The sequence below is a fragment of the Anopheles maculipalpis genome, chromosome 2RL (genome assembly GCF_943734695.1).
Source record: "Anopheles maculipalpis chromosome 2RL, idAnoMacuDA_375_x, whole genome shotgun sequence".
Taxonomy (NCBI): Eukaryota; Metazoa; Arthropoda; class Insecta; order Diptera; family Culicidae; genus Anopheles; species Anopheles maculipalpis.
This window is the reverse complement of record NC_064871.1, coordinates 40,541,108-40,569,103: the sequence shown is the minus strand read 5'-3', so window position 1 is coordinate 40,569,103 and position 27,996 is coordinate 40,541,108. Positions and strand designations below refer to the sequence as shown.

At 44.4% G+C, this 27,996-nt stretch overlaps 5 protein-coding genes across 5 annotated transcripts in view; 1 reads left to right on the top strand and 4 right to left on the bottom strand.

The window, feature by feature from the left end:
- The window catches only part of LOC126558167 (26S proteasome regulatory subunit 6B), a 199,445-nt gene that overhangs the window by 56,360 nt on the left and 115,089 nt on the right, over positions 1–27,996 (bottom strand). The gene's annotated exons all lie outside the window — the stretch shown is intronic.
- LOC126559199 (mesencephalic astrocyte-derived neurotrophic factor homolog) lies at positions 6–825 on the bottom strand. The gene is made up of 4 exons (XM_050215324.1): positions 717–825; positions 488–612; positions 271–412; positions 6–203 (listed from the first exon to the last, which is right to left on the bottom strand). The coding sequence occupies exons 1-4, from the start codon at positions 823–825 to the stop codon at positions 37–39; spliced, it is 543 nt and encodes a 180-aa protein (XP_050071281.1). The 3' UTR covers positions 6–36.
- On the bottom strand, positions 2,642–4,066 carry LOC126558108 (argininosuccinate synthase). Its single transcript, XM_050214061.1, has 3 exons — positions 2,998–4,066; positions 2,817–2,923; positions 2,642–2,740 (listed from the first exon to the last, which is right to left on the bottom strand). Exons 1-3 carry the CDS (start codon positions 4,064–4,066, stop codon positions 2,642–2,644), a joined length of 1,275 nt encoding a protein of 424 aa, XP_050070018.1.
- Positions 7,552–11,537, bottom strand: LOC126558076 (fasciculation and elongation protein zeta-2). Its single transcript, XM_050214019.1, has 5 exons — positions 10,981–11,537; positions 8,247–8,605; positions 7,924–8,172; positions 7,758–7,844; positions 7,552–7,690 (listed from the first exon to the last, which is right to left on the bottom strand). Exons 1-5 carry the CDS (start codon positions 11,499–11,501, stop codon positions 7,608–7,610), a joined length of 1,299 nt encoding a protein of 432 aa, XP_050069976.1. The 5' UTR covers positions 11,502–11,537; the 3' UTR covers positions 7,552–7,607.
- LOC126556599 (uncharacterized) lies at positions 16,008–24,452 on the top strand. Its single transcript, XM_050211932.1, has 9 exons — positions 16,008–20,384; positions 21,496–21,719; positions 21,916–22,247; positions 22,355–22,943; positions 23,140–23,343; positions 23,424–23,603; positions 23,693–24,032; positions 24,119–24,282; positions 24,359–24,452. Exons 1-9 carry the CDS (start codon positions 16,077–16,079, stop codon positions 24,450–24,452), a joined length of 6,435 nt encoding a protein of 2,144 aa, XP_050067889.1. The 5' UTR covers positions 16,008–16,076.

Sequence of the window (27,996 nt, the reverse complement as noted above, 5' to 3'; positions counted from 1 at the left end):
CAAACCGAGATGCATCGTAGCAATCGGTGACGATTGTTACAGTTCCGTTTTCACGTACTTGTGCTTCAGCTCCTCGATGCGCTTGATGAAATCAGTCTTTTCCAGGCACCCATCACATTCCTCATCCCAGTCGGAAAGAATTTTCTTGAGATCGCGCACCTTCAGCTTCTTCAGATCGACCGTAGTTAGGTCGATTTGTTTGTCTGCAACATCGCGGTACGATTAGGTAAGCAAATTTAGTGTTAAATAAATAAGCGAAGGTCTATTTACCGTATCGTAAATCACAGATTTGTGCATCCTTCTTCTTGAGCTTTTCGCAGATTTTTTCGGCCGGCATCGACCAGCTGATTGGTTTTGAAAGCTCACCCAAAATTCCCGTGGCAGAGTCTTCCACACCACCGAGGTAGTAGCACTGTAAATAGCGCGATGGAATTAATGAACACGGTACGTACAAAACCGTGTCGTATTTTCATGTAGCAGCACTTACGAAACGCTGTTCCTTGTTTTTGGCCTTTTTACAAAAGCCCCGGAACTCGTCCTCTATCCGTTTGGTGTCCTTTTTCGTCTCATCCGATAGTGTGTCCACAAACGCGTTGACCGTCTTTACGCAAACTGTAAATGTAATCACAGAAGGCCGGAATGAAATGAGGTAACAAAACTGTTCCATTTCACAAGTCGAGAGTGTTGTTCTAACCCGCGGGAGTGTTACTACTTACCCTCGCATTCGCCTTCCTTTAGTGCAATGGTGGCTGGAAGCAGGAACAAAGCCAGCCCAATCGTACCCAGCAGCACTAATCGGCCATTTAAAAAACTATGTTCAGCCATCCCGTGTAAGTAGAATGGGGAGCCTGTGATTAATTGATTCCTAAATTATATTTACGGCTGCTACGGTCTCGTCGGTGGTTAAGCGTTTCCTGTGAGAGTTGTAGAGCCCGGTGCACTTACGACCGTCCCGTGCGTGTGTCTCACTTTATTCTGAAAACGCCACAACGCCAGTATATGCCCACGATCGTGCTTTGAGTGGCAACGCAACGGGAAAACAATACGATCCGTGGCCAAATCTGATTTGGTATCGCCACGGAATTCAGATTCTTGCCCGGCTACAAATATAACGGAACGCCAAAGACGACGTGTACCTGTCGAATTGGCTGACAGTTCCCAAGTAGCAAAATTTAGCTGGACAGTGCTGCTTGCGCTTTATAATATTAGATGGAATTTTGGATGTTTATTATTTTAAGAAATGCGAAGAAATGTTTGAAGAGATGTGCAGTTAATCATTCTTGTTTATCTTTTTAACTTGTAATTATCAAATTTTGTGTAATAATTTACTTTGGACTTTCATTTGATCTTTGGGGATGAATCCACAGTGATGGCTGCGCGAATTAAGGGAACTATTGTTCCGTTCCATTCCACTTCGATAGGAACACATGCTATTCGAAGCAGCCGTTAGTTTTGCAAAATTTGGAAACGTTTTGTACAATTGCAAAGGATTTTGAAAAATGAAAGAAAAAAAAACATCTGCAACCGGGTACTTCATTCCCTTAATCATTAAAGATCGAATGTCATGATACGTGATGTTCAAATTCAATATTGTTTTATCCAGGGGCGGATCACAAGCAAGCTAAACAGATGTTTGTGGGCTCGAAGGACATTTTGAGTGCACCGAATATGTTTCGAGGGCCTCTTCGATAGTGTGGAAAGGATTTGCTCTAGCAAAAGGGGACTTATGGTTGGGTGGAGTATCAATGCGACGAACGTAAATGTACTGCTTACCGGAAGCTCTGACTCTGAGATGGACTGGGAAGCAAGAGTGAGGATCTCCATGTGGTAGACGAGTTCTGCGACTTTGGTACGATCAGAGACGGATTTAGCCATTCTGAGTTCCTAAGCGGGATGGGGGATTGCTTCTAATCAAAAGTGCTGACCGGAGGAGCGACGTCGTAAGCTTTGAAAGATAACGAAGATAGGAATTTGCACACAAGTCTCTTTCCTAATCATACAAATTTTCTATGGTATGTACGGGGTGGTATGGAGAGTCCTGTAATTCTATATTGTGTGACTGGGAAGGAGGGGACTGTTTGGCATCTCAGCACAAAGGCTTCAGCCCGGAGCTCCTTTCGAGCCGGGGACTAAACGCTTATAGGATGGACCGCCTCTGGGTACGATTGCTACTTCGGATGTCATACTAAGCAATGAAACTCTGAGGTGCATTTTTCTAGAGAATCCTGCCAAAATACGTGCGATAATTCTTCAGGAGTGTGTTAAAAATTAAGTCGCCACGCCATGAGTGACAGAGGCTAAATACTATCTTTGACGGTTTGAACTAGCCGAGCATATGGAGAAGGAAAATAAACCATGATCTAACTGAGTTGGAATGATATCGTATCGCAGAGCAAAGGCCAAGCCTATGACGGCAGGAGTAGACAAAGGGACATAGCGTGATCCTTGGTTGGATAATATGAACTCGAATCTTTCGCTCTGAATAGTCGGTCTGGCATACGGCGAAACGGCCTAAACGATCGTGTATTGTTTTAAAACCATTCATAGCGTTTCATATGCTATTACCCTTTTATTTGAAGACAACATAGTAAAAGATTTGGTTAATTTCATATCATATGCAATCTCGCAACGCACGTGTGTTTTAAATCAGTTTCATGTCAGATTCAGTACGCGAAAAGTGCTTGGTCATGTTGGCCGTTCCAAACACTCGATGATGTTCTCGTAATCGAACCGCATTAATCTGAAACAAAAACGAGATACAAAGATGAAACATAGAGTGTATTTATGAATTTAGCGCGTACCACGAGCCAAGTTACCTCAATGAAACCTGTTGACGAGTAGGGCGAAAAATTACCATGCACCTCCATCGAGGCCAGTTCTTGGTTGTATACAGAATTTATCGACTCTCGGGAAGTGACCATTACTGTTACCGAAATCAAAAAAGAAAGGTTTAACTTTACGTCCTGTTTTGTTTGGTAATCCATCTTCGTTTCTTACCATGACCCTTGAACATTTGAACCACCACCTTCCCGGAAACGTGCTTCTGCGATTCTATAATGCACTTTCGCACGTACTCAGCTTCCGGTGCGTACCAGTAACCGTTGTACACGTAGTCCGCCATTCGGTCGGCAAGATACTTTTTAACCCGCAGCACCTCACGATCCAAGCAATAAATCTCCAAATCCCGATGAGCACAGTGCAGTACTGTTACACCGGGCGTTTCGTACACACCGCGCGATTTCAGTCCGATGTACCGATTTTCAACGATATCGATACGCCCGACACCATGCTCACCGCCAGCTTTATTCAGGAAGGTCAGTATGTCCAACGGTTTCTCCATCGTTCGTCCACTAACCAGCTCCGTGACGCGTACCGGCAGCCCCGCCTTAAACACGATCTCAGCCACGGTCGGTGTATCTGGAGCACGGGATGGTGATTGCGTTAGCTGATAGATTTCTTCCGGTGCTTCCACGGACGGATCCTCCAGGATGCCCGACTCGTAGCTGATGTGCATAATGTTAGCATCCATAGACCAGGGTGCTTTCGGGGTAGCACTTACCGGTATGTTCGCACGCTTCGCATACTCGAGCAGATCCGAACGACCTTGAAAGCGTTGGCAGAACGTTTCCATACGCCACGGTGCGATGACGCGAATCGTCGGATGCAGTGCGTAGCAGCTCAGTTCAAAACGAATCTGATCGTTACCTTTACCGGTTGCACCGTGCGATATGTAGTTGCAGCCCCGCTGTGCCGCCACGTCCATCAAACCCTTGGAAATGCATGGCCGGGCCAGGGAAGTGCCGAGCAGGTAGCGATCCTCGTAAATTAAACCCATCTGTACCGCGGGCCAGACAAACTTTTCCACAAAGAAATCCTTCATGTCCTTCACCACCACATCGACGGCACCGATTTTAAGTGCTTTATCACGTGCCGCTGCAAAGTCTTCAGTTTGACCGACGTCCGCCATAAAGCAGATCACATCGTAGCCTTGCTCGAGCAACCACTTTAGGATGCAGCTCGTATCCAAACCACCTGAGTAGGCTAGTAGAACTTTTTCTTTGCTCATCTTTTCACCCTCCGGTACACTAGAGTAGCTGCTAGGCGATAAGATGTGAAGAAAGTAGGGTGCCTGATGAAGTTTCGCTCTGATCGCTCTATCCTGATCTAGTCGGCGGCTGTGCGGTAACTGTGGCAACTCATCAATTGTGTGTTCCCTTCGGGACTCGACATAATACCACTGTCACTGATAATGATGACCGGTTGGTTTGGTTCTCACACGTACACAACACACCCCAAATCCATTGAGTGTCCACACACTAACCCGGATTATCGCCCATCGTCGTCGACAGTATTTTGTTGACCCTTTAACCTATCCCGGGGTTGGAATCTTAATCTTAAAACCGTGCACACGATGTGACGAACCATCAAGGAGACGCGAAAACAATAGTTTTGCATGTTTATTTATTTTATTTATAATTAATAATGACGGTCCAGTGCCGTATTGTCAATAGTTTTGGATGTGTTGTGTTGAAAAGTCGAATGAATGTTCGATTATTCCAAGCAGTTTTATTTGCCCAATAAATGTGTGTGTGTGTGGTATGTAGTTTTTACTTTTTTGTCCTTATACTTCCAAACACTTCCGTAGTGTTACACATTTTTTTGCTAACACACAAATGTACTAAGATTCTTTATATTCTGTGCACCACCTGCGCATTCCTTCATCTTTATTTTCTTCTCTATTATATTCTCTCTTTGTTTGCTTTGTTTCTCTATTGCACGCTACTGTCACAAGCCGTTTGTCTCGTATCTATTGCAATTAATTTTCTTATTTCTTATTTTGCTTGTTGCATTTCATCATTTTTATTTCTGTTTCTCATATAGAAATTGATCATTCTTTCACATTCCGTCTGCTCTTCCGTATGCGTTTTTATAACGCTCAATTCGGTGCTGGATGTGCTTTGGGAGAAGAACTGGGACCGTGTACTGAACACTCTCGCACTCGATCATGTACCCCCTGCTGTCCATTTGTTTGTTTTTTTTTTTTGTTGCGAACGAGATAATTCCATTATCTATTGCTATTTTCGTACACTGTGAGTTTGTGTATTCTATTATTTTATTTGCTGCATATTTTGGTTTAATTTTGCTTTTTTGTATGTAACCATTATTCTTTTACATCTTGCTGTTGTTTTTATTACTTTTCTTTTTCTTTTTCTCGTCATTGTATTTGTGGACAGATACTGTTTTTTCTTAAGTTGTTTTTCTTTCTGCCTTATCTCAATTTAGCAAGATTGAAATTTAGTTTAAAAATTGCCATGTAAACGAATTTTTATAGTTCTCTACAGTGGGACGTGTTGATGTTCTTCCTCTCGGACATGTTGGTTGGCCTATCCTATAGGGTTTTGTATTTCTGGATTATCGCATTACCAATACCAATAACTGCTGTATAAGAGATGACAAACCAATTGCGACCGTAAGGAACGAACACTGCCACCTGCGCAGCAAAGTAGATCCACAAATGGTGGTTTTGCGTGAGAGTAAATTATCTTGTGTGTGTTTGGTATGTCGTTTTGCTGCTGCTTGTGTGTTTAACCTTACGGAATAGATCGAAACATGTTCTACAATAAGCTACAAAATGTACAATTGTATTTCATCATTTGAACAGCAGTCGCCTTACGTTTATAGCAAACATCCATCTATAAATGTAAGTGTTTTTCCCGGATTATAGCATTTATAATGTGACGAACTTATGATCCTTTACAGTAATGCGTATATAATAAGCTCACTTAACCCAAAAGGCGATGCGAAGATTGGGATTTAAAATGCAAACAAACGAAGGCTTGAATCTCCCTCTCTCTCTCTGCTACACTATTTCATTTGCAAACACATTCCTTTCGGTTCTCTACACATACCTGGTCTGTACATTGCTTCCGCCGACAGTAATCATCTGTTTTGTCAAGAGTGATCTCTTGCTTCGTCTCTATTCGCTTTGGTTGAATTGCTAACCAGCTGTCCAGCTTCCTCGCGGCAATTTGGCGATCGCCTGCCTTACACATACATTTTAAATTTGTATAAATATATTCTCAGCTTTCTTCTTCGCGTTTGTTTTTTTTTAATTATTTTATTTATTTTTCTTTTTACTTTACGAAAGTATGTGACAAGACGACTATTGCTTACACAAATCTCGAAAAGCTCTAGAAAGAGAGTGGGCGAGGAAATGATACTCCTTCGCTACGCTTTGTAAATGATTAATCAAAACTATATGGCCATTATTCTCACATTCTCACCTGAGTAGTTGTCTGATGAGTTTGTGTTGTGTTTTAAATAGGTTTGAAATTGGCAAACTATAATTATAATAACACGGACAAACGCCTCCGTGACATGTTGTGAACAAGCATCGATCGTTCACGCTCTACCTAAACAGCAATACAGCAAATACACATTTAGTTCGCCTCGATTGTTTTTGGCGGTGTTTGAGCCATGACTTGATTTGCCGTTCTGGCAAAATAATATATTTCACTCTTCCGTAACAACTACTGCTACTTGCTTGCTCTCCTGCATTGGACCAACCAAGGTACAACAACTACCAAAAGAAAAGGAACACTAACAAGGAGGAAGGAAAAATATATCTGCCTAATTTAAAAATAACTGAACACGGTACATGCTTTTCTCAGCAGTACATTTTGCAGCGCCCCACATTTCCACTTCAATTATATGACTAGCGTAATATTGCGAAGAAAAATCACTTCTTCACGAAAGCGTGCTTAAAACCAAACATGTTCCGTAGCGTTTTTGGGTTCTTCTTTCCAGTCTAACACCTCATGGCAATACGTTACTTATTCGTGAAGCACCTCACAGTTTATTCCTCACTGCACAGCAAAAATCTCTGCTCCACAAAACTTGTCCCGTTGTTTTGCTAGTGCCCAAGAATATTGTATTGGAATGTGTCGAGGAGACTGAAGTTTGGAAAATCGTATCGTGTTATATTTGTCAGGGTACGGACGAACGAGGCAGTAATAAATTAGCAGAGTATTTAAGAATAATATTTGCCTTCCGACGGATAAAGAGGGAAAGTGTGTGTGTGTGTGTGTATGTGAAAAATACAACTTTAATAATTTGTTCCATCGAAGCATTAATCTGTAGCTCTATGTGCGCTGTTTCACTTGTTTCATGGCCCATTGTCATATAAAGGACGTTATAAAAATGGTTACTTTACTAAAATTTGATATCGTCGAGCGTAGTGCAATTTGTCGTGGGCAACATAATACCCAAAGCAAAGCAAAAACAACCAAATTCGGCATCCCGTACACGAACGAAGAACGAATAAATGGGATGACAGCACATAATTTCTACACACTAGAGTAGTGTTGTCTAGTAATTTTTAGCGCTTGATACCCCGGAAGTTAGGTATTTAGGTATTGTTTTAGAAAGGGTCTTCTTATTTCGTTACTATTCTGCTAGCATGTATATATGAGAGCTTTTGTGAAATCGTGTACAAATTACCTACACCCAACAACCGACCATTATCCATCCATCTAGATATACGGAGGAGAAGTCATGGAGAGCAGAAGACGATGGCAGATCGTCATGCCCGTCGAAGGGGCATTCGCTTACGTTGGACAGAGTACCTTCAGGATGTAGTCCGTCAAAAGTGTAGGAACGGTTGGGCTGTCTTCATTGATCGCTTTCAGTACTAAAATGGAGCAAGAGAGTCTGTTAAGGTTCAGAACGCGGCCAGTGAATGCAAATCGCTTACTTACTTTTGATCAACACTTGCAGTGTTTGATTATCGGGCGTACTGTTTAGCTGGTAGGGAATAACCGTTGTGAGATACTTTGGATCCATACCTGCAAGAACAAAATAACGATGGATCCATTGTATTAAATGGGCATGACAATACGACAAACGAATAAGCCAACTACTAACCCGTACTGTTTGCTGTTCCGGTCGAACCCTTCCCACCTGCCTTGCCCTTCTTCTTCTCCACATGGTACTGACGGCGACGGTTTTGTACGGCAAGTAGCAACGAGATGAACGTGTTCTTAAGCTCCTTCTCGTACTCAAGCTCATCGCGCAATGCCAGCTCGGAGATGAGCGTCTCGGAAAATTCGCGTATCAGCACCTCCATCTCCATGTACAGCTCATTCAGCTGGGTAATCGAAAGGGAACGCAGTTCTGAAGTGAAAAAGGGAAGCAAAGATCCTTAGCCATAAACGTCGACCAAGCTCAAAATGGGTACGCAAACTTACTCTCTTCGTACAACGGTGAACCAAGCACTTCCTTCGCCTTTTCTATCACTTCATTCTCCAGCTGTCCATCTTCCGAGCCAGTTTCGTCCATAATGTCGTCGATCTCCTTGATCACCTCGTCTGCCGTCTTGATCGGTTCATTATCGGCGTGCAGTCCGCCCAGGATGAGCGCGTGCATGTCGAGATCGTTGGCGACTGCTTCATCCTCCGAGCTTAAATCCTGCAGCAAATCGTCGTCCGGTGTGCCCGGTTTGCGCATGCCAAGGTTCAGCGCTGGCACGTGCATTTGGCGTGCATACGTTTTGGACCAATCGATCGGCAGTATGTTGCCAAAGTTGCCCGTAATGGTCCACCACATCCTGTAAGTTGAGCGGAAACAGTGTATTACAAGAGTGAGCGTTTTTTAGTCAAGTTAAGCGTAGGAAGACAATTATGGTAGGTCAATACCCTTTGAGTTTGTAGAAACAAGGAAAAAGAACAAAGATGGATTGAAATTATGTTTGGATTCAACCTTCGAGAAGGTTTTAAACAGAAAATGTTATGACTCTATCCTGTAAAGCATCGATTTTCTTCATTACACTCTGTTGGAACCTTTGGAATCAACTGAAGGTTACTCCGGATTGCTCGGAACACGATTGCGGAATACTCCTGAGTCTACTGGTGATTTAACTTATAACGAAACCGCTGTGGACTTTAGAGTAATTCAGAGTAATAATGGTTGTGCACTAAAACACAACCAATAATTGAAAAAAAAACCGCTTCGTTTATTTGAATTCATTATGAATTTTTGAATCATTATCAAAACATCTACACCAAAGTTTCAGTTTTCGCATACTGTTTTTGCCATCAGTTACTTAGCGTCTTCCCAATTGATTTCCCTTCTCCGTCAACATTTGTCCTGTTTTGGAGAATACCCCGTCCCTAGTTCCAGGGTTGCTCTGGAGTTAATCTAAGGAATGTCTCGGAGTATCGGATTAATCCGACTATGGGAAAAATGTGGATTTACCCATCACTACTCTGTCGCATTGACAACTTTATCGATCAGGGATATCATTGCAGTTCCTCAACAGCTTTGATCATAGAGCTTCTTCCTTCTTCTTCTTCTTATTCTTCTCTAGCCAAATTAACAACTCTGTAATATGATGTCCGTACGTTAAAGACACGAAACAAGAACAGTTTCGATCATCAGATTGACAATTTCCTTAATATAAATCTTTTGAAATGTTCAAAGATGTATTACTACTGGTTCAAGGTCGAGAAGCCTACGGAGTGCATCCGGGGGCTTCGTTACGGTTTGTTGTAACACTTCCTTTCTCGGTAACTGGGTCCGCATTTTTGTGTCACACTAATCCTTCCTTCCCATGCGTTCTTTCGAAGCTTTCCACAATGCTGCGGCCAATTTGTCAGCCTTAATGCCTTTTGGCCTTTGCAAAAAGCACATTGCGGGGTTGTACGTTTCCCTTTTACTAACATGAGTCATTACGTGCACACACATACACACAACCGGATAGTGTGGTGCACATGTTGCTGCTACGTATCGATTGTTTTGATTAGTAGCTAAAAGTAATAGTAACTGGTAGTGGACCTGCTAATTTATTCAACGCTAACTACCCTGAAATATCCTATTTGTGCGTAGCAAAAGCTTTTAAATGGCAGGATGTCTTAAAAGGTAGAGAATAATATTTTTCCATGGTTTATATAAGTGCCATGCACCGTACAATCAAACATTAATCCTTTCCGATGCTTGTTTGTGGTGTCCAATGCGATGTTACCATCACAATCCAAATTGCCAAAATATAGCCTAGAGGCCACATTGCTGGCTTTCACGTTGCCGGTTTTTTGCGTATTACATAAAGTACGGAAATATACACTGAAGAGTATCGAATGAATGCAAATCGAAAGAAACCACCAACGAACAAAAAACTCCATTGTTATGAATACATTCGATGCGCATCGATACATATGTATTGCAAATCGTTGCACAAAAATAGCAGCGGTACGAGATATAGCTAACTTTCAATGTAATCAATGTTTTTAGCAGTGTGCAGGAAGGTATTGATTTTTGTTTTGCACACAACGCTAAGCAAAGAGATGAATCTACCGCGCTTTGGATGGATGCATGTTTGTTGTTAACATATTGTTAGTACAGGAAAGAAATGATTAAGATCAGGAAGAAGAGAAAAAAAAATCGCCTCTATTAATCATCACATCATAGTAGCCCTAAGGAAAGTTTGTTTGCTAAAAGTTTTCGTAGCAGGCTTTGTGTTGTTCTTGCGCAAAGTGTCACGCTTTTTTTCACGAGCGTCACCGCTCTCGTTAGTATGTCGGAATTGGCAATTTCGGAGTTTGGCAATTTTATGACCACGGGGAGCCACAACCTGCACAGAGCTCTGCGCTCTCGTTATACTTTCTTCTTTTAGTAGGGCCATTATTTTCACAAGCAGATACGCTGCATTGGACAGTTTGGAGAAAATGTTTCAACAGAGTTCGGACGAGCTAAATAAATTGCCTTTCGTGACGGCTCTTCCCTGCGAGGATGACTCTTCTCCGCGCCCCCAACCCATCGAGAAACAAAATTAAACTGATGACTAATTTTCTTCAATCGCTCTCGGCTGGCCCACCCTTGCAGCCGCCAGTCGCACCAAAATGCTGTGTGCGTGGTAGTAATGTACGCAAATGTGAGCGGTGTGTGTTGTCTCATATGCTTCTCATATGGCGCTGGCATTACACTTACTGGCATTCGTTCATGATTTCCTCCTGCGAGCGAACCTGCACCGGGGCCAGCTCCTCGACCGATTGCTCGTAGTTGCCGAAGCATTTGGTAATCTTCTCATCGAACGTGTTGACCAAATCCTCCAGGCTGCCGGTGAACGCTTCCGCAAAATCAATGTTGTCTTTGATCGGTCCCACCTTGATGGTGTTGTTGTTGGCGGTGGTGCTGTTCGTCATGTCGCCACCACCGTCGTTGCTACCCCGCAGCGTATCGTCACCGAGCAGCAGGTTGTCATTCAGCTCGTTCAAATCGTCCTCTTTCAGATGTTGCTGCGGCTGCTGATTGCCATCCAGCGAACGGAGCGATTCCTTCAGATTGTTCAGATTCAGGGTGTCGCTGATGGAAACGGCCGCCGCCTTACCGTTCGTGGTAACCACAGTTGACGATTGGTATTCGACCGGGCCCCACTCATCGCTCTCCTCGAACTGTGCCAATGGTGCCTCGAATTTGAGTTCGGCCATCTTATTAGCCAGGTCCCGCATCACTTTTTTCTTTGCGCAAAACTACACACTCGCGTCTGTGGGTTGAGAATGCACGAAACACAAGGGGGGGGCGGTGGTGTGAGTTCAATAACAGCCAGTTCCAATTGTTTTCTACAGCTCGCTAATGATGGTGCTGTGAAAAAATACGCGTTCGTGAGACGGGAGGGACCTACAACAGTAGGCAAATCACAACACTCTTTTCCCTTTTTTCCTGAGGGAACACACCGCCACCAAACTTTCTCTCTTCGGTGAATCTTTTTACGGGCAAACGCACGAACGCTCTACACATACACATAAGCACACACGCGATCCGTTTTTGGGGTATCAATTTCGAGTTTGGGACTTTCTTCTTTATCACGCACAGATCAAAAACAACACTGGTACACCACAATTTTTCACCTAAATCTAACACCCACAAGGCAGTCCCCGGAAACAAAGCACTACCCGTGCATTGGACGATTACGCCGCGACCAAAAGCACCTCTAATGTCGGTCGGTCGATATCGCAGTGCCAGTCGCAGCAATGTTGTTCCTTTTTCCTGCGTGTGTGTAAAATTCTGCACCAAAAGCACCCCCTTTGAAAAGTTGGCCCAATGTTTTGCAACCAGAGCAGGCAAGGGAGAGTTTTCTTTCTCCAGTGCGCAAAAGTGTGAGCAGGAGAGGAAACAACTATCATAACCCATGGGTTGTGGCACTGTGGGCGATCGCTTGGACAAGCAAAAATGTCATTCGATGATATTGCGGTGTTTTTTTAAATTTTTTTACTCACAAATATTGCTTTTTTGTTTGTTTTGAAGCATTTTGATGCAAAGGTTGGAGAATTTTTAAACGAGTTTTTGGTCCCTTTTTTCCGCCAACGAAAATAAAATTATTTGGCAAATATAATGCTGCATAGCGCTGTGCTTACTGTGCATCTGTGTGCATACACTGACGTTGTTCAGTACTCGAGAGCGAGTACCGTTATCGTTTCTAAGTTAGATTTTTTTTTAATACCGCCGACTTGGTGTTTTGAAATAAATGGATTTTTCCTATATTTTTAGCTCCTAACTCTTGTCGATACCCACGTGAGTAATTAGACATAATTGTTTTATGATCAAAAATAAAATCTTTAATCTAATCGGTATTTGTTCATACATCAGTAAAGTTCTTCGGAAACTGTTTGCAACGAGGATACACAATAGGAAGAATTATTTCTGAGGAAAAAATTTGTAACGAGCGTAATCAATAGGAAAATTTTATTATGATGAATCAAATAAAAGAGCGCACAGTACGTAAGGAAACTCAAACCCGAACAACCTGCTACCTTTTGCAAGTTTACAGATCCTTTTTTCTGTGCACCGCGAAGCTTTGCACTAACCAAAATGCACTTTCGATCATGTTGTTATTCTTCAGCATAAAAAATACGTTTCCCTTGCAAATGCAGGGGGATGATTTTTGGTGTGCGTGCGCTAGTGTGTTGCAAAAACAAAGAGAGCGCGAGCGTGTGTTGACGTCCCAACGGCCCGAATCCGAGAGCGAAAACTCTTTACACTCTTCCCTGTACACTCCTTGCCAGCCCTTAACAACGTGCTTATCGACGCTTCGCGCACCCATACACGGACAGCAAGGTTGGCGGGTGTATGTGTGCGTGTGCAGTAGTTGCAAAGAGAGTATGTGCGAAGAAAATCCAGCATTGCACACTCTTCTTCATGTATCCCGGTACCGTTTCTTTTTTTGTTGGTGGTACGCGTACGTGCGCGCACAGGCAAGGGCATCCGGGAGTAGTTTTGGGCGAAGAAGGAAAAACCTATGCCAGTCCCAACTTTTTAGTCCCTAACGATACTCGGGTGTTGATGATGGTGGTGGACGCAATCGGATAATCGGTGGATCGTGTGCTGCTGCTCGTTTCGGTGTGAGAACAGTGGAGCCTGTCCTGCAAGGTAAATCGGAAAGGGTGGAGAGTTTTTGTTCCCGTAAAACGGGGTTAGCGAACAACATATCGTTTGGGCCGAATATAGGGATATGATTGTTTTGCGTACAGCCACAATAAAAAATGTCGGACGTGTGTGTGTGCGGTTGAAGATCAATCGATTAGATGCTGGCGTGAGTAAGTCGTTCAGAGTAGTAGCCAATAAAATAAACCCAGCCAAGTACCGCAGCAATATTCTGCATAATCACTGGTAAATGCGGCTCTCTAGCCTAGTTGTAGCAGTCACTGGTATTGCGTCGAGAGGTGCGGCGATGATAATATTATCGAGACGACACCACCGTGTGTGCGAGAGCAGATTGGCATTGATGATATGCTGCTGCTGCTGCTGCTGCTGCTAATTTCGGTAGTGTGTGTGCACGGCTGTATGTGTGCGCGTTTGCAACATTTACCCCGACGAACAATGATGACGGTAATGTTGGCCTGCGAGGTGATGATATCCCGCAGAAGGTGATCGTGCGTGATTGAGAAGAGTAGTAGGCCCTGCCGAACTTGGTTGACGTGCGTGTGTGTGTGTGTGTGTGTGTGTGTGTGTGTGTGGCGCTGGGAACGCACAATAAAAAAGGCAACCCACTTGTGCGAGGCATGGATTTCGATAAGAAGTAGTAATCTTTATGCTGCGTAAGAAATTCGATCCCCACCACATCCCTCCCTCGTGGTGGACAAATCTTCCGTTTTTCGCCATCTGTGGCCGCGTGCCTGCTGTAACACACGCACGGGTTGCGCTCTATTATTCTTGCTCGGGAAGCAGCAGAAGCAGACCGTAGCGCGAAGTTGAAAACGAAAGGTGATGTGAAATCGAAAGTAATAATGCTCCTTCCTACACCGCTGAAGAAACCGCCGCGTTGCCCGAAAGCTTAGCCTCTTCTGTGTGTGATTATTGACTCTGGGTGCAGGGAACACCAAAACCGCACGGGATCAATCGAACGCGTTCGTGGATAGAGCAGTGTATTATTTTTCCTTCATTCTGGTTCACCCGCTGGTCTTCAGCCAAGGCACACTACTGTAAGCGACATTACTGCTGCTGCTGGTGGTGTGCGCGTGTGTGTGCGCGCGCGAGAGGAGCAGCGTTTATCAGCATGGCCGAGAAGCAGCAGCAGCAGCAACAGCAGTGTGCTATTTGTTGCGACGACGAGCCATTTACCCAGCCGCGCGGCGGAGAGTGTGTGTAGTGAGTGTGTTGGATAGTTTAGTTGCTGCTCGATCGAAGAAGAATTTTGTTATTGCGTCTGCTATTTTGTGCAAACATAGTGCAGAAATATAATATGGGACTTTCCCAGCTTCCTCCCTGCCACACACGGAGAAACTCTTTTCTCTAGCGCACGGGCGATCTTCGCAGGAAGAAAATTAGCGTGCAGCAGCAGCAGTAGCTAGTGTGTGTTCACTTGAATTAGTTTGACACTTGAAGGTTTTTATTTTTTCTCTCCCCCACCCGGGTTCCGTATTGTGTGTCCATTCCTTCTGTGTGTTAGGGATCGTTTCCTACCAACAGCCGGGGAACCGGGGATCCATCGTCAAAACCCTCTTATGCAGCCCGTGCGTGTCGTGTATGGCAGACAAATAGTTGAATGCAGATTATTCTATATCTATAACGTTTTCTTCTTCTTTTTCCTTCCCGCTCCACCCGCAACAGTGTGTTCCTGCGAACGAAGGATGCACATTTTGCACCCAGTAACCCGTATGTGTGAGTATTGTAGTGTCGATAAACAAGGCCTCGCAGTGTAGTGTTTCATTTCGTATGCTGTAATTGTGCAGCAGCAGGAGCAGCAAAGAAGTTGTTCCCCCGTATCCGTCCACGGGTCGGGAGTGAGTGTGAAATACAGGCAATCGTTTTGGAAGATGATGTGGTGCCCCTAGCAACTAAGCTACTATATACCCTGGCAATCAGCGGTACTAAAAGCGACGAAAAAAGTGCACTCTGAAAAATCTTCGCTTACTACGATGTTCTTCAGCAAGTGGCGTGTTACAATTATATTGGTGTATTTTACCATATCGTGATGGCCTGAAGATTGTTGTTCGATCAATCGATCTCGTAATCTGTGTGCGTTTCGTGGAGCAACTGTGTACGCCCAGTGTTTAAATGCGATAAAAAGTGAATGAATATAAAAAACGCCGATTGGAAAAAAACGAAAAAAAAAACAAGTGAAAGTTTATTAAGTATATATGATGATGCTGATGAGTTGTTGCTGCTGTAAAACGTTCTACTCCGTACTGTGAAAAGTGTTGTGTGAGATGAGCTGCCATCTCTCACACTTAAGCATCGTGAGCCGCATAGGCAATGGTCCGCATAGGCAATGGTGAGAAGAATGCAGTGAGTAAAGTGTGTGAGTCACAGTGAGGATTAAATTACAAGGAGCGCAATACAGGAAACAGTGTTCCATCGCGATTGATGGCGATGAAAGCTGGCCAGCAGAAGGGTTAGCAAGGAAAGGGGGCAGAGGGGGTGTATCTCTTGCTGTTCCTGTTGTGGCAAGAAACCGATGAGATAGCATCGTTGAAGTAGCTGCAAAGAAAAAGACATATACGTTACATATTGTCTCTAACAACACAGTGAAGGTATTTTGAAGTAAAAAACCAAAAAAAAAAGAACCGCGACAGGACACGCGAACGATGGATTACATTGGCGATTTGCTTAATCAAATGTCGTCTGCCTTCAATCAGGAGACGGCCATTCCGAAGAAGGAGGAAATCTCGATGGATGAAACGCTCAAGTGGCGTGCGCTCAAGAACAATCAGTTTGCATCCCGCACCCGTTTTCCCCATCAAATAGCGAGCAGCGCCGGAAGTGGCAGCACGCGTAGTGTACTGGCCAATGGGCGCAAAAGTGCAGGTGGTGGTACTACGAGCGGTAACAGCAGCAGCAGCAGCACCTCCAGCAGGCAGCGGCGCCAAACGACTGGAGGTAACTGTATCGATAGCAGCAGATCTCCGGCTACACTGCTCGGTGACAACGGAAATCTGACACCGGACCCGGTGGTGGATGAGGAACAGGAGGCGGGGGAGGAGGGGGAAGACATTGAAATAGAAATAGCAAAGGATATAAGTGGCGAGGAGTTGCAGGAAGCGCTCGGACTCAGCCAGCTGGTAGAGGTTGAGTCGGAAGAGTTTGGAGCCACGCTTGAGATTGAAGATCACCTGGAAACGGTCGGGAGCAGTGACGATCTACTGCAGCAGGAGGAAAAGAAAAGTAGTCCGACCATGGAGGAGGAGCAAAACATTGATAAGGGGATGGAGATTGTGGCGGAAGATTGTAAATCGGAAGAGGCGATCGACACGAAAGTGTCGTTAGAAGTGCCATATTGTAGTAGCGCTAGTGTAAGTCCTACGGTGCTGCTTGAACAGAAGGACATAGTCAATGAACAACTAGTTCTGCTACCAACCAAACGTGACACAGATGATACAGATGAGAATGTTCTGATGGAAACCGACGATACGCAGGAGACGAACACACACAACAGCTTGGAGCATGGAGAAGTAGCTGTAGACAGTGGTTCCGGGTGTGATTTAGTAGAATCTAAATCGGCTTCACAGTTTGAGGAACAAAAGAACGCGATCGATCATGCCAGCAAAGCCATTGAGGAGATCGATATTGCAGTGAAAGTTGGAGAAAAGGATTTCGAAGATCATGAGCGAAATAAGACTGCTGCAGTTGATCTTGACGATGCACCAGTGCTGGGCGATATGGATGCTGACGACGATTATGATGATGAAGACGATGTGCTTATTATTAACACAGATGAGGTGAATGAGGTGGTAGAGCTGGCAGAAACATCGAAAGAAGAAGATGATGATGAAGAAGAGCCATTGACGAATGACGATCGTTCGGCAATGGTGGTGCTGCAACCAAAAGAATCGGATGTTCAATCGATCGAGGAGGAAGTCACAGAAAAGCAAGAAACAGGAGCGCTGGAACCGACAGATGCTCTAAATGCATTGCAAAATGTAGCTGATAACGTAGAAGAAAAATGTGATGTGAAAGAAAAAGCTGAACTAGATTCTAATGAATGTGATGAGCTCAAGTTTTCCGACTCTTTGAAGGCAACGTTGAGCGATACACAAACGAAGAAACATGACCCTCTATCTCCAGTATGCGAAAAGGTAGAAGATAAAAATGAATCTTCTATGGTGGAGGAACACAAAAGCATCGCAAATGAAATGGACGAACGATCGGTAAAGGAGGCGACAAACACTTCGATAGAAGTTGGCACCGAAAAGTCCGAGCAACCATCAGCAGCAACTGCAGCCGTTCGAACAACGCGAAGCAAGAAGGTGACGGCTGCTGCGGTCGTTTCCGCGCTAAATACCTCACCACCTGCGGGAATTGCTGCGATTACGCAATCCCAGAGACGATCCCAACGCTTCCAGAAGGATTCAACGTCTTCTGTTGACGGTAAAATTAACGGAGAAAATGCCACCGAGCCTGTACTGATCGTCAAAGAGGAAGAACCAGATGATATAGTGGTGCCGAAGAAACGATCTTCTGTTGGAGCAGCAAATGCTGGAGAAGGGAAGCTGAAAGCGAGCTTAAAGTCAGATCGGAGTTTGCGCAGCAAACAGCATGGAAGCAGTGCTGCAGCTCAACCCAGCAGCAGCAGCGTGATGACTCGTCGAGCATCGGAGACGGTAAAAGTTTCTCCCGACGAAGTAACCACCGATACACCGGACGGACAGGATGCAGACAAATCGATGGCCGGTCGTCGGGGAAGGAAACGATTGAGCCAAGATCGATCGGCAGCTTCATCGGTCGTTTTGAACGATCCAGTCACCCGGACGAGAGAAAAATCAACGAAGAGTGATGAGGTAACGAAGGTGGAAGCAAATGTATCTGAACAGAGACGTGTAAGCCGCTCGGGGTTTCCTCCGGAACCGGACGAAAGCGACAGTGGTGGCACCAAAGAACCCGACGTGCCACCGCCAGAAAAAGAGACACTGCAACAGCCACAGGAACAGCAGCAAATGCCACAGCGTCGTGGACGAAAGAGGAAAAATTTAAACGTCTCCGACAAAGATAGCGCAACACCCGCAGCTACAACGTCCGCTACGTCCGCTTCCGTTACAGCAAATGCGGATAAACCGCTTCTCCATCCGTACAAACGGGCAGCCAGACAGTCGAGAGATGGAAGTGACGGTATTCTTGCGTCTGCTTTGGCCCGTCGTGATAAGGTAAATTCTCAGGGCCGCCTTTCACGCCAGATCAAGCTGTCCGCTAAAATACTGGCAAATGAAGAGTTACGGCAAGGGTACGAGCAGCAAAATAATGGACGTATCGCCATTGCCTCGGAACAGCCTGTAGTTGTCAGTCTGAATGAGGACGGTCTTTCAACGTCTCATCGCGATCGACCGGTGGAACAACAAGGAGTAGAAAAGCAGCGTAAGCATGGGCGAGATGCAAACGATTTTTCGATCGCCAGTTGCAGCACAATCGGTAGCAGTTCCGAAGATGTAACGTTGGTGTCCGTTAGCTTGCCAGCACCGAAACCAGGTGCGTCCGGGACTAGACGAAACTTGGCTGCTCAAGGACCAGAAAGTGCCAATTCCTCCTTAGCCCAGCAGCAACAACAGCAGAACAAGAAGCTAGCAGCAGGATCGTCTTCCTTTGAGCGAACGACTGTGCTCAAACGCACGCTTAAACAAAATGCCGCCAACGCTTCGTCTTGTCCCAGCGTGGAGACATTCCTGCAGGAAGTACGTTCGCTTCGTCTCGGCACTAATCAATCGCCGGAAGAAAATCGTAAGCTCAATCGTCGCCAACAGAAACGCTTGGTGAAGATGAAGGAAAAGTTTATGAACACACTAAGCCTGCGTCGTCGCAGTGCGCAACAATCTCGCAACGGCACTGAAGGCGATGAGTTCGACGTGGAAGCTTCCGGCGTTGAGTCGGAGTCGAGTGGAAGCGAAGCAGATTTTGTACCATCGCAGAAAATCGGTACAGTCGGTCGACCCAGTGTTACACTACGACTCCGCAAGCCGGAAACATTGTTGGAGAATCATCCGCGCAAACAGTCAGGTCCTGCAAACCGTATACCCTTGGTGACGCTACCGAAGGGTGCACCGGGTATGGCCAAACTGGCTGTGAACACTGGCCGTTCGACAGGCGCTGGAACGGTGCGTCCAACGGGTGGTAAGCAAACGAACGGAAAGGTAGGAACGACTAACAATGGCTCCGGAAAGGCACGGCAACAGAATGCAATCATTTTGCCTGCCGCAATGACCACTTTGGGTGCACGATCTTCAGTTCCCACGACAAAAGCAAATCCCACGACCACATATTCTGGCGCTAGCGCGACCGTTAGCGCTACTATGCTCAAGGATAAAGAAACGGAACAGTTGCAACGTTCGCTGCAACGACTTGGGTGTGAGGTGACGTTGATACCTACGACGGGTCGAATTACTGAAGGACGTCCTGCTGGGTCCACCACGACAACGGTTGGTTCATCCCGGCCAGTGGTAAATTCTTGGCCACTACGACGAGTAAAAGATGGGGCAGCAGCACCACCACAACGACCCCGCTCACAACAAAGTTCAATCACACCACAGTCGACACTGCTTGGCACGATCTCACCCAGTTTGCAGATCGTGCTGGACGGGGCAGGTTCACCGATGCATGGTGGCTGTTCTTCCAGGTTGGTTTCGTCCAAAGCAGCAGCCCCGTCATCGCCCTCATCATCCGGAAACCTTGTCTGCCATTGCCGCCAAAAATCGGACATTTTTGTGGCAAAAACGGTCGGTAATGGGTACTGTACGGCGATCGATGATATCGATGGGCAGCACATTGGGTGCTGCAACGAGCTGTCCAACGATATGCCAAACATGTTGCGGCCGAGCCCGAGAGTTAGCTTTCAGCTGCTGTGCAACATGCACCGGAAACGACTGGAGGATCATGGCTGCTGTGCCATCTGTGGCAGGTTTTGTACGCAGGTAAGTGGTTGCTTTTCACTTGAGAGGTTTGAAAATGATTTTTAGGTTCTAACGAACGACATGACGGAGATGAGCGATCGCTCAGCTCCATGTGTTTATATCATGAACCTTTTTTTAACCATATTGTTTTGCATAGAGTCTAGACGGCTTGTGAGAACAGTTTCGTCAACTTAACAGGAAACGGGACAGAACATTTTATGATCAGCTGCAATTATCACTGTATTTGAATTATACGGGCGGTACATATGCTTGCACACAGACTGGTGGCTAACGATAGTTAGTTTGCATTCAATCGGACCATTCCGGACTACCGCCAATAAAGATACAAGTTTGGGGTGCTGATGGGGCTGGTAACAGTTACCACATCGGGTTATTATTAGAATCCGCTCAACTCACTGTTCTCCGTTCGTTGTTTGGGTATGGAGCGAATCAAGATTGCATTTTACTCACAATCTCTCTGGTGTAAGTTATGTTACGGTTTCATTTTCTATGGATAGTTGAAGCCATTTAACGTTTCATCTACTTCTAGGTTGTTTTTTATTAGTTCTACAAACGATGTTCAAACGTACAATCGTACTCTTGTGAAGCAATTAATCTGATGTACCTGGTATATTGGTTCGCAGCTCTTTACAGTTGCAGTTAGCTTTGCAGCTCTTTACAGTTGAAATAGGCTCTAGGCTCTCTGTATAAAAATTGACAAATATTAGTCTGATATATGTATGGAACATATTCACCAATTAGTGGCCAAAATGAGGATAGAAGAGAGTTGAAGGCTATGGCTAATTTGTTTGATTTAGAGAATAGCGACGATTTTGTTGGCGATTTTGTTTGATGAGACTTCGTACAATAATGTGAGAACAATATTCTCGTATGCTGTGTGTCGTACAATAATTTCTAATCAGTTTTTGAGGTGGTTATTGAATTGAAGGTGAACTCGAAGAACAGGCGATAAAAAAAAATCCCAAAACTTTCTGCGCTAGATAGAAAGATTGAAAATAAGTTGTAGCTCGTGATGACCGTCGAAAGTTGTTACTTAGATGCATTTTTAATACCTCAAATCGTTTATATTCATACTTTTCAAATGCTTGTTCACTTCGTCCACAATTCGCAGGGGAACTTTGCAATGTGCAAAAGTGCACACATATTCCATCCGCATTGTGCGGACAAGTACATGCTCAACACACCGTACAATCCTGCCCGCCCCGAAGACTATGCCGCTCCAACGTTGGTGCTTAAGTGTCCTCACTGCAATCAGGAATGTCCGAACCGAGAGATCGAGGTAAACATCCAGCTCACATCACCTCCGGTGCTACTGCCTTCGCGGAAAAGTATAGTGTAAGTTAATTACCATTTGCTAAATCTTCTTTGCCCCTCTTTCTGGCTGCATACTGCCCACTAGATCAAGTTGGTCATCGAATATCTAACTTGGCTGGCTGATACCGAGTAGTTGGACAGCCAGGAGGATGGGTTTTTATCCTCCTGCCCTGGCATGTGAAGATCGAATTATGAAACATTGTTCTCTCCATTGTAGGAAACCAGCAAAAATGACAGTATCGAAAACTGGTGTCAATAAAGCGAATGGTGCCAGCGGATCGTCAAACGTTAGCGAGAGTTTCCGTACGACCGTCAAATCGCTTGTACCGAGAAGTTTGAAAAATATGCTCACGGTGGATCACAGCACGACGAATGGTAGTGGTGGTGGCAATACTGCTCACGGAACGGCCTCAAGCAATGCTAGTAGAGTAAGTGCCACTAGAGAGAGTGTTGCAGGACCGTCCGGGATGAAGAATCGTTTTACTGTGAAAGATTTCTCATATGCTGTTTGCACGAAGAAAGATGATGCACGTGTCTCGGAGATCATCAGTAAGTGTAGTTTGTGCGTGCTTACAATGCTCCTATGCTATGCAAGCAGTTTGTTTGTTTAATTCATATACTAATTTTCCACCATTTTCTCGTTTCCTTTCCGATAGCTTCCGGATTCGATATTGAGACACGGTTTCGAGAGTATCAACATGGTACCTGTCTGCATGTGGTGTGTCACCATGGTACGCTTGCAATGGCCTACCTTATCATGTGCCGTGCTCGTTCCGTCGATTATCTGAACATTGTCGATCGGGAGCTGCGTACGGCAGTGATGTGTGCCGTGGCTGGCTCGAAATGCGATATCGTAAAGCTGCTGTTAGACAGTGGTGCGGACGCAACGCTCAAAGGTCCGTACGGTATGACCGTGCTGCATGTCGCTGCAAAACTTGGCCAACATGAGGCCGTTCGTACTATACTGGAGTGTGCACGACAGCGGTTGACCGCACGCGATCTGATGGCTTTCGTGAATGCGGTCGATAATGGACGGTGGACGGCATTGGCCTGGGCGGCTGAGAATCGCCACAAGCAAACGGTCGAGCAGCTGATCACGATCGGTGCGGATGTGAATGTGTGCGATCGATTGAACAACACATCCCTACACTGGGCGTCCCTGTCTGGATGTTCCGATACGCTGTACCTACTGATGACCAAGGACTGTAATCCGAATCTGCAGAATACCAATGGGGAAACTCCACTGTAAGTGAACGATCGGCGATTTACTTCTTTTTAAAACTCATACAATCGTAGTACTTTCGAAAAGTTTCGTCGCTTGCTATGTAGAATTCTTTTGGTGACTATTGCTGTCCTTCTTTCTTGAGTAGATAAGAGCGATGAAAAGAATACAATCGAATAAATAACACAACTATTTTGATCGATTTACTTTCCATACTAGACACATTGCTTGCCGTCAGGGTCATGCAGAAATTTGTGTGGTGTTGCTAGCCATGGGTGCTTCCTTGAATATCCGCAATACTTCCAACGAGCTGCCACAGGACATAATCGAGGACCCGAACAGTGAATGTGCGAACATTATAGCAGCGAATGTCAAAATGCGCAGCCTATCCAACAATCTCAAAGAAACGCACATACTATGCAGGTATAAATGCGGATGGGTGGACATTAATTTCTACCGAACGGTAGTATCCTTTACCTATCTTCTATCTTATCTTATTGCAGTGATATATCCAATGGTAGAGAACGTCACCCGATACAGGTCGTGTACTTTGCTAGGATTTCGAACGATCGACAGCTTTCTGTGCCGAAGTTTAAGTACATCCAAAGCAACGTGCAGATAGATTCTCCCATCACAATTGATCCTGATGCACGTCAGATGCCCGTATGCTCCTGTGTGGATAGGTAAGGTACCTCTCTTGATTGGTTATCCTCAAGACCATTTAATAATGATTTCTTTTTCCACGTACTATCCCGCCTCTGTTTGCTAGTAGCTGCACATCGGCTGAATCGGAGTGCCTCTGTTCGGAACGTACCTGGTATACCAACGATGGACGGTTGGTGGCCGATTTTAACTACCTTGATCCACCGACAGTCATCGAGTGTGGCGATTTGTGCGACTGCAATCGGATGCTGTGTCGAAATCGGGTCGTGCAGCACGGTCTCGATATACCGCTGCAGCTGTCGTACGTTCCAGGGAAAGCTTGGGGCGTACGTACGATGTTACCCATTCCGAAGGGTAGCTTTTTGGTGGAGTATGTCGGGGAGATAATTTCGGATGAAGTTGCCAATCATCGGTTGGACGATAGTTACCTGTTCGATCTTGGCAATGGTGTAAGTAAAGGGCTCCCCCCATGAAAGTGATGAGATTGCGTTGCATTTAATGTGTTTATTCTACTACTCTAACTGAAAATTCACAGTTTTGTGTCGATGCCAGCGCGTACGGGAATGTGAGCCGTTTCTTTAATCATTCTTGTCAACCGAATGTTTCGCCCGTGTCCGTGTACTACGATCATAAGGATCAGCGGCACCCAAGGGTAGCACTGTTTGCCTGTCGCGATATTGACGCTCAGGAAGAAATATGGTAATGCTGGCTAAGTGCTTTGAAATGAATTCATTAATTACAACGGTTCTTTTTATATTTTAAATCAATATTCCAGCTTCGACTATGGTGAAAAGTTTTGGATGGTTAAGCGAGGCTCGCTTGTGTGCCGGTGCAATACGTCCAAATGTCGCTATCGGCAGGTGGAGTAAGGACAGCATGTCTGACAGCGGCTGTGCACAAAAAGAAGTGCATGTGTTGGTGACAATGATGATCGTTTGCAAAGCTATAGATATTTCGCATTGAGACGGACGGTGTCGTATAGTAGTAGTTGTAAAAGGTGAGAGACTAAGATGATGTACTATTTATTTATTTTTCTATATACCATTAGATAATTTGTAGAGGATGGTAGGATTTGATAAAGAAAATAAGGAAACCTTCTTTTGGTTGTTTCCTTCCATTTTGAGGCGTACATAGAAACTCACACTTGTATAGAAAAAAAGGCGAATAGAGCGTGCATTTGAAGTGCAAAACGATTGCTGCAGAAATTAAAAGCAAACGGGGTAGACATGAGTAGAAATTGTACCAAATACAAGTGAAAGGACAAGATTATGATTGGGTAGCAGCAGCATTCTCTGCAACATGTAGCTAAATATGCATCGCCATATCACACACTCACACACATCCAGAAAACGATAAGAGAGTATAGTAAGTGATACAACAGTCATGTCGTATGTGTTCTTGCTTCATGTGTACAGATGTGTGAAGCCAACTAATTTCGAAACATATTCTGATAAGTTTTATTTGAATCTGTGTTGCCATTTTGTGTAGTAGCAATGGCTTTGCAATAAGTGTGACAAGTGTGATTTACTAAAAGTGTGTGTATGACAAGCAATTGGTTGAGTGTGTAATCACAGTAGAAAAGGAGACAAACCCCGTAGCGAGATACTTGTTGCAAATTGTCTCAAAAGACACATGAAAACATGAAAACTGGCTGTTGCGGTAACAAATGCACAAATGATAACGTATAAAACAGCATTGTACGTGTATATGCATGTGTTTTCGTGTTTGTGTGAAAAAGGCTTAAGAATTTCTGTGCTTTTAGAGAGTTAGTTCTTTAGGTTTGGATAGTTTCAGTTTAGGGGAATGGAGACGACGAAGAAAACGGACGATCATGTTTAGTATTAAAAACAAAACACATACATATGCCATATTTAGTTGCCACCGATTTTATTTTCTAATAGTAAAATAAGTAGCTAGAGATGGAGTCGACAGGCGGAAGCTTTACATTAGAGAACAGTTGCCATTTGGTTTTAGGAAAAAAAACTACCATATTTTTAGCTTGGACATATTTGGCAGCTAAAACAAAAAGAAACGAATTTCCTTCGTTGTCACAAAATCACAAAACCAAGGAACTACATCTAATCACACACTTTTTTTTTTTTGTACAACTCATACCATCACGATGTTCGTTAGTGCGAGAATAATTTATCCGTTTTGTAGTCTTTTGTTTTTTTTTACAATGTTCTCCTTCGTTAATACTAACAAATGTGGCCATTTCATAAAGAAGATAAGCATTAAAGCAGTAGGTTACGAGTAATAATCCTGTGTGAAGCATATTCTAACTGTCACGCTATACTACCAAAGTCATGGAATCGTGTGATTCTTATTTAGTGTAATACAATTATTTTTCTATTGCAAACACTTGAACGCTGTTTGTGATTTACTTTTTTAAATTTCGCAGTATCGATTTACGTAGTTCCTTTAAATAGTTTAATTGAACTGAACGCATGGTTTGACGAATCCTTGTTTCGTGTTTTCCTTGCTTTTCTTGCCTGAAGATGTGCTGCGATAAGGCCGATATATTTGTAATGCGTGTTTTGATTTGCAAACTACAAGGAAACAAATAGATAGAATCAGAAGGGATGGGATGAGCAAGAACGATAGAAGATACATGAGAGAGAGAAATGCAGAAAGAGAGCTATTAACATATTTAGTGTGGTAGATATATCAAGACATCTCTAAAAAGGTAAAAAAATAAATAAATCAATGAATTAGTAATGCAGTACTTTTAATACGATTATTTCTTCTATGTTCCATGTGTAACGTTATTGAAAAAAAAATGTTATAGTACGATAACTACACCTGATCAAAGATTAAGCAAATGTTGATTGTAAGGCAATGATAAGAGATTACGCACAAAAGAGCACCGGTGCAGTTACTCTGTGGAACAAAGCAGGATGCAACCATTATCGTTGGTGGGCCGATCATGCGAAGGAATAAACGATCCCGGACAAATGTCAGAACTGCTGGGATCAGGCGGAGAGGTTTTTTTTCCTCTGTAGATCAGGACTAGTTCCTATCAGTGGATCCGCGTATCTGCTGATAAAGTGTTGGGACGATTGGCGTCACCAGTTTCGCTAAGGTCGGGGAACTAGTCAGGGAAAGTTTTTAACCGTGGACCAAAGTTCCACCAGTGATTCTCTATGATTCGTACGATTTAATCTTGACTATATCACAACTACGTGATATCAAAAAGTCTTGTTCGCTATACCTGTGAGTTGAAGTTGTATTGTGCACTTACTCGCTTGGCGGTTGAGGTTTGAAGAGAATTTATTTCTATAACTTATCCCTATTCTATCTTATTCCTTTATCCTATCTTTGGTGGCTTCGGGTCACCTTTGGCGTGTAAGCCGAAGCCTCAACTCAAAGCTGCATACTAAAAACTATTAAATGGCTGCCATTGCCATTGTTAAGCCAAAAACAAGAAGAAGATTATCTGATGATCTTTTTTAGAATAACTGAGTGGACGCTTGAATCTGCCGGAATCTTTCGAATCTTACTGGAGTCTGAATTTAGGAGTCATGCAAAGCGTGGGCTTCGAAATCCGGATGCATGATTTTTATCCGAACTCCCCAATTTCAAGGCATCGCGAATGACAATGATATCATCGTACGGTCCCCAATTTCAAGGCTTCGCGAATGACGTTGATATCATCGTACGGACATCTGCGTTCACCCGGCTGAAATGCGAGGCCAATACAATTGGATTGAGGATCAACGCGACGAAGAAAAAGCAAATGCTTACCTGGGGCTCTGACCGTGATAGAGCTCGACTTGCAAGCAGAGTGTTAGTTAATGTCGCCGATCTTTAGTTAGCACATGAGTTCTGCTACCTTGGTACGATCGTGACTTCGGATAATAACATAAGTAACGATCGTAAAAACGAAAATATGATGACGGAGGACAACATTGTTCTGGCCATTTCCGAACGGCTGATGCTAAGTACCATATTTGGTGGTGTGTGCGAACAGGGCGTTAGGAGAAGGAGAATGAGCCACGAGCTAGCTGAGATGTTTGGTGGTGCGAATATCCTGACGATAATCAAAGCCGGAAGAATATGATGGCTGTGGCACGTGATGAGGATACCGGACTCGTGCCTCATCAGGAAGTTATTCGTTAGCGACCCGTTCGGCTGACGATCTAGAACAGGTGGAGTCATACCAGTTGGAGATCGGGTGCAGCCTTGGCTGGAGAACTGTAGCCAAGAACTGTGTGAGAACTGTAGGTCAAGAATAGACGGTGGACCGAACGCTTGAAGGAAGTATTCATGGAGCTGTCGAAAAGATACGATCTACAGTGTATAGCAATTTAGTGTCTATTAAGAAGTTACAGTTCTTACATTTCTGAACGCCCAGAAGGCCTGTTACGGGAATCGTTGCATATCTAGTATAGAATGCTGAAAAAATGCGGCCAT

Coding starts and splice junctions, on each gene's coding strand:
- LOC126559199 (XM_050215324.1), bottom strand. CDS start 825: ATGGCTGAACATAGTTTTTTAAATGGCCGATTAGTGCTGCTGGGTACG. Junction 613..716: donor AAAGGAAGGCGAATGCGAGG/GTAAGTAGTAAC, acceptor TTACATTTACAG/TTTGCGTAAAGACGGTCAAC. Junction 204..270: donor AATCTGTGATTTACGATACG/GTAAATAGACCT, acceptor GCGATGTTGCAG/ACAAACAAATCGACCTAACT.
- LOC126558108 (XM_050214061.1), bottom strand. CDS start 4,066: ATGAGCAAAGAAAAAGTTCTACTAGCCTACTCAGGTGGTTTGGATACG. Junction 2,924..2,997: donor TCAAATGTTCAAGGGTCATG/GTAAGAAACGAA, acceptor TTTCGGTAACAG/TAATGGTCACTTCCCGAGAG. Junction 2,741..2,816: donor CGTCAACAGGTTTCATTGAG/GTAACTTGGCTC, acceptor TTTTTGTTTCAG/ATTAATGCGGTTCGATTACG.
- LOC126558076 (XM_050214019.1), bottom strand. CDS start 11,501: ATGCGGGACCTGGCTAATAAGATGGCCGAACTCAAATTCGAGGCACCA. Junction 7,845..7,923: donor CGGAACAGCAAACAGTACGG/GTTAGTAGTTGG, acceptor TTGTTCTTGCAG/GTATGGATCCAAAGTATCTC. Junction 7,691..7,757: donor ACTGCAAGTGTTGATCAAAA/GTAAGTAAGCGA, acceptor GCTCCATTTTAG/TACTGAAAGCGATCAATGAA.
- LOC126556599 (XM_050211932.1), top strand. CDS start 16,077: ATGGATTACATTGGCGATTTGCTTAATCAAATGTCGTCTGCCTTCAAT. Junction 22,944..23,139: donor ACCAATGGGGAAACTCCACT/GTAAGTGAACGA, acceptor TTTCCATACTAG/ACACATTGCTTGCCGTCAGG. Junction 24,033..24,118: donor TGTTCGATCTTGGCAATGGT/GTAAGTAAAGGG, acceptor GAAAATTCACAG/TTTTGTGTCGATGCCAGCGC.